A 10398-nucleotide genomic window follows, 5' to 3' on the forward strand; every position below is an offset into this window, starting at 1 on the left:
AGGGTAATGAAATTTGATGGCATAATACTTTTAATGAATGGTGCAGAAGACCTCATCTATAACCAGATCCATGTTCTGCCACTTTCGTTAGAATTGAAGGAAGTGTTATGCGGTCTGAGGGTGTTTGATCTAAAAATTTATTAGAGCATACTCCTATCAGACTTCTCAGCTCTCTTGTGACTTTTAAGGAGCTTGTTGTTACATAGCAATTGAATGAATTCTGTATTTGAAAACTGGGATCTTCAAATGTTTAGGTTTGGGGCATGTGTATTCGTTTAAGAGTTAGGATTAATAGCAATAATGCTATTGTGCTGGAATATGCATTCTAACCACCTCTAAAGGGCAGTATTTCACTGTATGAGTCTAATACTGTATTGCTTTTCTTCTCTTCTAGGTCAGGAAGACTATGATAGATTACGACCCCTCAGCTACCCACAGACAGATGTATTTCTGGTCTGTTTTTCAGTGGTGTCTCCTTCTTCATTTGAAAATGTGAAAGAAAAGGTTGGTGGAACTCTGCCTAAAAAGGGAGCGGCTGCAGTGATTTCAGAAACGTGTGAGGAGTTATCTTAGGTGGTTAGTAACAAATATGGTGTCTTCTCTGTCTTTAGTGGGTACCTGAAATTACTCACCACTGTCCAAAGACTCCTTTCCTGCTTGTTGGGACCCAGATTGATCTAAGAGATGATCCCTCAACAATTGAGAAACTTGCCAAGAACAAGCAGAAGCCCATAACTCCAGAGACAGCTGAAAAACTGGCCCGGGACCTGAAGGCTGTCAAATACGTGGAATGCTCTGCACTTACGCAGGTGAGAGTTGACCTTTGACCATTTTTGCTTGTTTGTATTCCATATTTCTTTTCAGTTTCAGGCAAAACCAGATCAATATGGATGTGAAAGGGTATGAGTTCTGTTTCTGCTGTTGACACAGTAGTTTTCTTTTGTCCTGTTGTTTTACAACAACCTCGTACCACAAGGAGTTGGCAGTGGTAGAAAGAAAATCAGCCTGTAAAGATTAGGCATAGTATAGAGGGGTGATGGAGGAGGATGTGCTTGCTGTGTTTGCTTTTGTGTTAGAGGAAAATAGCTATTGAAAACTTAGAAGGTGTGTTAGGGACAAGAAGTGCATTAGGACACAGAATGGAGCTCACTAATGAAGAAAGGCAAAGAAAAAAAACTGTCAGAAAAGTCAGTTCTGGTACTTCTAAGATTAAAAAGTCAGTTCTGGTACTTCTGTCTCTTCCTGTGCAGTTGGTGGTGAGTTACGTTTCCTGTGCCTGCCTTAAGATGGAAGTTCTGCTGAAACAGAAAATGACAATGAAATAGTTCTTAAGACATAAATGTGGTGATGTGTTCACAAGTTAGCTCATACAACGAGTCTAAAGCCAACTAAAATACCTTATTTGAGGCCGGGAAACCTGATTATTCTTTCCTTGTGTTAGGAATACTAGAGTGGGGTGGATAGGAGTCATTGGCTGGCTAGCTGGCATGTTGCCTTGACTTTGGATGCCCTGGGAACTTAATCTTGCGTGCCTACTCTTGTAGAATTGATTACAACTCTTTAACAATTTCCTTAATGCTACTCTGTAAAGAATTTGTCCCTACCTGATGTGCATGGAGCTAGGGGTGCACAGTATCGAGTACCTCACTCTTTTGAGTTTTGTTGTGCATTCATCTCTAGCATCTTGAGCACAAAGCTTTATCGCTAAACTTCATGAAGCCTGAAGTTCTGCTTATCTTGCACCTTTTGGCACCAAGATTGCATGTTGACTCTTCCATTTGGAATCCCGAGTCTCTCTTTTTGTAATAAAGCTTTGCCTGAGTGTTTGCTGAGAAGGAAGATGCTTTTGATGGAATTGTGCAGGACACTGGCACTGGAGGTGTTGTGGCGAGGCACACTGCAGTTTGTCCTGGGCATCCCTGATCAAAAGGTGGTCTTGGCTGTGCTTCCTTACTGCTCATGTGCAAGCTGAGGGTTATTTGTGCTTGAGTTGGAGTTCTCTTAGATGTTTCAGTCCTGAAATACCATTTTTAGATTGGGTCTGGCACATCCTGAATACTGCTGCTATCTAGGCTGTAGAAGCTGTTAGTTGGACTTTTTGTCCTGTATTGCTCACTGAGACCCTTTCCTCTGTAGCTTTGAACTTGCCTTGTTCAGTCTGCTCAAATTGCATGGAAGCACTTCGAGTTACTAGACTAAAAGTTGATATGATTAAAAATTTCAGTGTTTATCCATTCTTTTTATTTCCAGATAGACTAAACTGTATCTGTTGCAGAGAACAGCTTTATGCACTTGGAAGCTCAGCCTGCATTTCTTCCAGAGCACTAGTGCTTGTATACCCATTGATGGTTTTAGGAATCGAGAGTAACCTGGCAGGAGGGTTCAGAAGCCTTCTCACCTGGAAGACTAGTTGGTTTGCATCTGCTCTATTCTTCCTTTGTTTGTTGTTGATACCTTCCCCACCCCCACCCCCCCAGCCAAAACACCTTTTTCTTCAATCTGTCAGTAATAGCTGCCAAACAGAAATGGAGATTACCTGCGAAGCGTTGTTTGAAATTCCCGGCAGTGTTCTAGCTGGCAGCTTGCTAAACACAGAAGTCTGCTGGCCCTCCTAGCCAGGAGGGTTGTTTTCCTACCTGCAAGGCAGTGTTGTAGTAGCTGGTTTCAACTGAAGCTAGACTCAGCTGGGTAGTTCAGTCTCTCTTTACCTTGGCTTCTGTCTACACAGTTCACGTCAGCTGTCTAGGGTGTGTTTTTTTTTCCTTCCGAACTAATTCACAAGTGACTTTGATACCACAGTAGCAAGTAACCATAAAATCATGGAGCCAGAGCATGCTTTTTTCCCTGGAAGAATTTGCTTGTCTGTGTGGAAGAGTCAATGTTCTGAAAGTACTAGGTGAGTTGTAAGAGGCTGAGTTTCTGAGCCTTTTCTGTAAAGGCAGAGTATCTTCTCCTTGAGTTTGGATGACTGTAGTACTGAGGAGTCAGTTCCATTCCCAGTTTCCTCAGGTTGTGGAATCCCTTTTTGTGATGAAGGCAACTTCAATGTCTGTCTTCAACTTTTCTCTATAGAATAGTATCCAGTACTCTGTAAAAAGTAGATAACCCTTTGCCTATTAGGAAAGGGTGACTGAGAAACAGATTACCACTAAAATGATTGTTGCTTCTGTTAAATTTAGGAGTTGTTAAATGTCTAAGTGGACTTTCTGAAGCTCAATGCTAGTACCTAACACAGAGGATAACTTTGAATTCAGTTCCTTTTTTCCCCCCTGATACTGGGTTGACAGTTTTGACAGATTTATCAAGTGTCTTAAATTGCACATGAATGGAGGGAGTAAAGGGAGCCTGAGCTCAACCTGTTCCCCAATGCAGCACAGGAGCCATGTTACTTGAACTGGAGTATCGAGGCCTGTGTGCCAGTGGTATCAAACACGCTTCCCTTCACGTGGTTACTCTTATCATGCAGGCTTTTAACCTCAGTCTCATTTGCACAACAATTTTGTCCCTGTTGTGTGTTTTTCCTCCTCTTCCCTTATCCCTATTTTTTGCTAGGTCCTTCAAAACAAATCCAAAATTCTGTTCTCTTAAACTAATTTCTCCTGTGCAATAAGAAAACAAAAAGGAGTCTCCAAGTAAGAGAATTAAGTAAGCATGTTTTCTTGACTCTTGCCCTGTCTGGGTTCTTAATCTGTCTAACAGTATGTAATTGAGTTTATACTACAGTCTTGTTTTTTGCAGAGAAAGAAAATCTAATTAGTACTCAGACTTCACATAGGTATTATTTATTTGAAGTCCCTAGCTCTTTTGTCAGCCTGGGTTGCAACTCATTTAAAAAAAAAAAAGTTGCTGGGGAGGATGTACAGAATGATTGTACATGGTAATTTCCTTAACTTCTGTTCTTTTAAGTATAATCTTGCATGTAACATGATGGACTTAAATGCTTCCCGATGGAATTGCCTTAGAGATCTCCCATGTATGTGTTTCAGTAAAACAAGATTAAAGACCATGTAAAAGTGATATATCCAGTCTAACCTGTGAGGGAGAAACCAGTTACATTTGAATGACTTAAAAAAATCTTAATTTTGCAAAGACTGCAATTGTTTACAGGAGGTAATTTAATCTTTTCTGTTTGTCTTTGGGATAAAGCAGTTATTCTGAATTTATGAAGGTCGCACTCATGACAGTAGATTTAGGCGAGTCCAGTTAGCAGAAACTGAGCCAGGCTTCACTTCCGGTGTTCATGTGTAACATGGCAGAGTTGTGTGGGAACGGTAACACTTCGCAGTGTTCCTGTTGTGCTTAGAGCAAATGCAATGCATGCTTCGTGCTCTGGTGTAATCCCTGCAGACTCCTTGCAGCTCTGTGACTGCTTGTCTGGTGTTGGATCTCAGTTATTCCAATCCTAACACCATTTCTATCTTCCTGTGACTCGGGTGGTTATACTTGCTGTGGTAACGAAACTGAATAACTGAAACGCATCATTTCCATGCTGTCTGTCAATGTCAAAATAGCAGCACTAGTAAGGTGTATTGCATTGCTTTTTAAAAAACTGGTAGCCAGTGTCTGAAGATGACGATGGCTTATCAGAGAGGTACTGCTTTGATCCCAGATCCTGTTTTCTCAGCCATCTGGAGATCTTCAGTTATTCAGGGGCTGAATTCACAAAGCAGGGGAGTTGTTGGGAGCCTTTGCTCTGGACTAGCTGCTGCTGGGGTAGTTGGGAGCAGTAAGTCCGTGCATCTGGGGTGGTTTCTTGTCCACAGTGGGTGACTACAAAAGGTTTACCTGACCTTTTGGGCCCCTGTGGTGGGGCAAGCTGCTCTCCATTGTGTTTATTCCCCTGTAAACTCCCCAAGTGTATATTCAGCAGTTAAGTGGAGATGACCATCTTTTGTGTGGTCCCTCCCACTCCCATGTTCTTGCCAGTTGCTGCTGTGCTTGTGCCTCTGCCCTTCTGGGTGTTCGTGTTGTCAAACTCGGTCTGTCACATGTTCTGTCTGTCCCTGCCATTGACTTCTGGGTCATGTAAATGAGATTTTTCTCCTGGGATCTACTTTGTTTTTTGCAAAGTAAATCTGTTTACTGCCTCTGTGAATTCAGCCTGGTCTATCCTGAATGCTCTTTGTATCTGCTTGTTTTTCTCTAATCCTCTAACCTGGCTGCTGTTTTTTCTCCTCCCCTCTGTCTTGTAGAGAGGTCTGAAGAATGTGTTTGATGAGGCTATCCTAGCTGCCCTCGAGCCTCCGGAAACTCAGCCCAAAAGGAAGTGCTGTATATTCTAAACTTTCTCCTTCCCCTCTTGCTGCTGCTTCCTCTGTCCCACTACTGTAGAAACCTGATTAAAAATGAATAAAATCACCTTGATTGAAAGCTGTTGTGTCTGCTTACCACCTTAGAGCAACCTCTGTATTAGCTCTTGGACTGAAAACAATACATAAGATCTTTAGTGAAGCGTTGTGACCGTGGAATATGAACTGGACTCGCTTAACTCTGTGCTGCGTGGGTTGCCAGATGTGGGTAGCTTTATAATTCAGGCTGTTGGGGGGAAAGGATCTGGTTACATCATTATTTAAAGAAAGATCAAAAGAATAAGACATGATGTTTGATCTTCCTGAATCCAACGGGAAGAAACAATGCGTGTTTTTTCAATTTCTACTTGTGACTCTTGTTAACTGTATTTGCATGACAAAAGTACATGAAACAATGATCTGCAAGTTACGCTGTAATGTGAAGGGTTTTCTGGTTCTCCTTTGTGCAGTGAGATGTTTTTCTGTTGCTATTGCTTTGGCTGTCTGTGCTGTAGTGGAGTATTTGTCAGTCCTTGGGGGGAAGGAAATATCAATGTACTTGCTACTGCTTTATGAACTGTTAAAATTCTTGCTTTCACTAACATGGTAGACCTCTTCATTTCAATAATAGATCCTTAAAGCCTGTTACTGTAAGATGTAAAGCTGCTTCTTACTCTCATGCTTCTGATTTTTATTGTTTTAAGGAGAAAACATGAATTGTAGCTTGTCTTTAAATTTTGAAATTAAAAATTGCAGTTGTTTGTATAAATGACTGATGAAGCTTTATTCCAATTTGCACTCCTTGGCTTCAGTTTCACACTTAACGCAACGTACAGTACCCGCTTTGTACTCCTTCCGTCTTGACTTCTCTGATAACATGCACAGCTTCTGGGCTCTACCTGGCTGCTTCTAACCGTCGGGTGTTTGGGGCTGGAAGCCTGACCAGAGCGTGTATGGGACTGACTTATCGTTGCATGCTTGCTTTGTCTCTTCTCTCCCCTGACACGGGTGTCTGCACTGCTGTACCTGGCGTGCTGCAGATCGAGCTCTTCCATTTGAATGCAGCACTTTCTGCTTTGTCATGAGCATGTGAAATGTCTTCGTAGCCAACTAATCATAAAAATTGCCTTAAGGGAACGACTTTGGTACGTGTGTTTTGCTGCTTGTGAAGTATACTGGCCTAGTCTCAAAGGATTCATGTTCTTGTTCAGAAAACCAGATGCTGTGCTGAGGAGCTTCTAACCACAGCAACACAGCTTGGACAGAGCTGGGCAAAGGAGACTGGGAGTTGTAGATGGCAAACCTTGATTCATCATTAGAGGGGTTTGTCTGCCACTTGGCTTTCTGTGGTTTTGTTTGTGTGAAAACTCAAAAATGAGACTGCCCCTTTCTCTCTTTGCCCCTTTTCAGAAAGGCCTAAAGAATGTATTTGACGAAGCGATATTGGCTGCCCTGGAGCCTCCGGAGCCGAAGAAGACTCGCAGGTGTGTGCTGCTATGAACGTCCCTCCACAGCCCCTTCTGCAAAGCTGGTGTTTGATGTCATACTAAAAGCAATGTTTAAATCAAACTAAAGATACAAATTTTAAAATTTGTTTTCGCAATAATGACAAATGCCCTGCACTCCCATCTCCCCCACACGATCCCTGTGTGAGATGAGAATGTTAGTGTTTATTCCCCAGTGCCCCCTCAATTCAGTTAAACTAGTTAATTTTGAGTAATTGCGTATTATCAGAAAACACTGATCAGTACTAGTTTTTTATTTTGTTTACTGTTTCTAATTTTTTTTGTTTAAAATCCAGGCATGCTTGTGATGACTTTTTCTGTAACAGACTAATTCTAGGCTGTTTCACTGAAGCCTTGTCCCTTACGCCAGTCTGGCAAGACTTGGGTCTGGTTTCAAGAACTTCTGGGGCTGTTCTGCAGCCAGCCAGTGGCCTGGGTGTGAGCAAACTTTAGTACTAAAGACAAATACAGGAAAGTAAAGTGTCCCAAACTGGTGCTCCTCCGAGGAGGAGTGTAGAAAATGTATCTGCATCTCCTCTGAAGTTGCCTTGTATCTCTTCCCCTGGCTTTCCACTGTGCAGGTCATAAATTTCTACCCCATCCTCTAAGTTATGAAACCTTAGGAATAGGAGAATCCTTTTCTCTGGATGCACCATCAGACTTGAAACTAGCTTGCCAGTCTCTTCCTTAATCTTTGACGACATAAGCTTTTGTCACATGATGAAGAAATAACAGCACCTTAAGTGTGCCCAACTGATTCAGTTGGCTTTTAACAAATCCATCTTCTGCCAATCCTTAATTACTAGAGAAATGCTTACGATGACTAGCGTATACACTGCTGTTTGGACACTCTGAAAGGACCTGGTGTATGTTAAGACGAGTTTTGGAGCTGGCCCTGGTGGTGCATCTCTTACTGGATGGCTTGGCATCCTTCAGGGAGGGGTGGAAACATAGACCTGCGTCAGTAGGAAGGAACTGCAGGGAGGGGTTTCTGATGTTTAGTGTGGCGCCATACAGGGACCAGTTGAGGGAATCCCCTTTTTCTCCATTTTGCTCGTAAGTAACCTTGAACTTGTAAGATGGGCTCCAGCCTGCTGAGGATTGTGTGCAGGGTCTTTATGTAGACTGACTGCAGTGTTGTAGGGATTTTACCAAAAATATATTTTGGCTTGCAAATTCAAAGTTTTTTAAGACTTAGGGAATCTTCTCCATCTTCCAAAATTCCGGTTTCTTGTAGACTCATTAGTGTTGAACCAATGCTTTTTCATGTCTAAGTTCTTTGTATATGCATTCTTTTCAGATGTATTAAACATAAAGTATCTTCACAAGCCTGCCTGAGGGTAGTTATTTCCCTTGCCTTTCTCTTGAGTGTGAAGGACTTGTAAATATGGCTTTTATCCCTTGTGAGCCCCACTCTCCTTGCCAGTTAGAGTCTTTCCTTAATGCTTAATCCTCTCAGTTCATGTCTTCCCTCACCTCTGCTGCTGGCCTCAGTTCTCTCAAGATTGCTCTAATATTTGATGCAATGTCTTTGCTGTCGTACTCAACTCTGAAGAAAGGGCATGGTGCTTCTTAACGAAAGGAATACTCGTTGTGCATGTTCACAAATATTAAAAGTTGGCTTTTGGGGGTTATTGGGCGCTTGCACCTCTTCTGTCAAGAAGCTAGTCTTTGTGGAAACTTCCTGTTGTTCCCTGTTCATGGACAGATCGCAAAAACCCTAAAGGGACAAATGACATCCTGCCTATCTTCCTTCGAAAAACACACAGGATTTATTTCACCTTCGTGTTAATTCTCCAAAGAAACATCAAAGTCTTACACTGTTGATGCATAATTTGTATTAATTATTAAAACATATTCCAAAGAACCTCATTAAAAGTCACTTTTATTTTAAGAAGATGGCTTGTGGGTGCTGTAATCCAAAAGCTTAGTGTGAAATGTGTGGTTTTTTTACTTTCCATAGTGATTAGTGCTGCTGTTCAACTTTGCACTTCAGTTTTTAATTGCTGTCTCTGTGGGAGGCTTGGCTGTAGGTCTGTGGCTCCCAGTTGAAAGTACTGCTGGTACTTGTAATGCTTGGTGACAGCTGAACATTGGTGGCTGCTCTGTGTGCTTACAGCAGACTGAAATGGCCTTCTGCACCTTCAAATAGGTAAACCTAATTCCTGTGTCTAAAGCCAGCAGCAAGACTGGTGACCAAGGGATTGTCTGCATGAAATCAGGCAGGAAACTGCCTCTAAAAGTGGAGGGAGAACCCTGCTTTAAGTAGCAGGGTTACCCTGTCAAGCTTTTTCTGTCTTGGATGCATCTTTACATGGGGGTTGCCTATAGATATCTGGTCCCTCTGCATATGTTTTTATGGCAACAATCTGTGCCAGTGCTTTCATACAGGTCCATTTGGCTAAGCAGTGAAGTCTGCTGTTACATCAGTGCCGTGAGGTTTAACTTGGCTCTGGAGGGAGTCCTCGAGATGCTGGATGATGAAAACACGTATTTTTCGAAGAGCAGTGCTGCTTTCCTTCCTCTGTGTTGCATTAGCTTTGCAAAAGTCAGATAGCTCCATGACTTTGCTAGTACATAGCTGTCCCAGTCCAGAGAGAGGATAAGGTGCTGGAATTGGTTAAACAAGTTCAAACAACTTAGCTCATGGGCTTTTTCACACCATGCCTCTTTTCTCTGGAGCTTAGTAATGAGGTCTCTCTCAAACTGGGTGTGTGAAATGTGCTCTGCATTGCCAGGTTATATGAGCTTCTCATAAGAACTCCTTGGTGACTGTCTTTCCTGTTTGAACGCATGCAAAACAGGGGCAAAACCAGTGGGAAACACTACTTTCCTCTTTCTGGGACTGCCATTTTCAGCTAGCAGATTTGAAAGCAGAGGTCTTGGAGGCAGGTGGGAATACTTGGCACTTCCCTTGATATGGTGTGGCAAGCTAGCATGTGGTATGAGCTGAGATTGCCTTATGTGACTTGCTTTTACAATAGAGGACTTGCCTATCTGGAGATGCACCCGCATCTCAGTGCAGTCGTCTTTCTCACCTGGGAGGATTCTTGAAGTACCTGTAGTAGCTCACTAGCACAAATAGTACCTGCTTAACCAACTGCTTAACCAACTGCTTGCTACATGTGTTAATGGTGTCTCTTACAAAGGGCCAAAAATCTCTGATGCTGAGAATCATATTAAAATTGCTGCAAGGACTGAAGGCTGCATGGAAACTGAAGAGCAGCTTCCTGTTTTTATAGCTGGGATGTGCAGCAATCTCTTAATGAAATCTTTTGGCTAGTCTCATAACTCTCCTATTCAACAGCCACTTGTCCTGCACAAGGACTAGGTTAATGATTTCTGTTTTCATGCTTGGCTCTCACGTGAACTTCTAGTTCCTAATACTAAATCAGTTTTGCTTAAAAGCAGGTAGTGAGTGGAGCTCTTGCTTCTGTTGGCTACTCTGAACAAGTGGCTCTGTATCTTTAGCAGCTGCTTGTTGTCTCTGAAGCAGCGATCCTCTGCTTTCCCCGCCTCTGCTGCGTGTTCGCACCCCATCCTTCACATTAGCTCCATTAAGCTGTATACGGAAGCGATTACATTCACTAATTGCATGGAAATGT

General features: G+C 42.5%; 1 protein-coding gene across 4 annotated transcripts in view; it reads left to right on the top strand.

The window, feature by feature from the left end:
• CDC42 (cell division cycle 42) overlaps positions 1–8121 on the top strand; it is a 17898-nt gene extending 9777 nt beyond the window's left edge. Inside the window, exons 4-6 of one of the 4 annotated variants that reach the window (XM_010283482.1) lie at positions 395–504; positions 612–809; positions 6699–7697. In XM_010283482.1, coding sequence (XP_010281784.1) covers positions 395–504; positions 612–809; positions 6699–6788 — 398 coding nt within the window. In that variant the 3' untranslated portion in view covers positions 6789–7697. Of the gene's footprint in view, positions 1–394; positions 505–611; positions 816–5192; positions 6058–6698 lie in introns of those variants that run through there. The other 3 variants (XM_010283485.1, XM_010283484.1, XM_010283486.1) reach the window with 3 other exon arrangements.
• The last annotated feature ends 2277 nt before the right edge of the window (positions 8122–10398 follow it).

This window comes from Phaethon lepturus, unplaced genomic scaffold, assembly GCF_000687285.1.
Source record: "Phaethon lepturus isolate BGI_N335 unplaced genomic scaffold, ASM68728v1 scaffold44233, whole genome shotgun sequence".
NCBI classification, from domain to species: domain Eukaryota; kingdom Metazoa; phylum Chordata; class Aves; order Phaethontiformes; family Phaethontidae; genus Phaethon; species Phaethon lepturus.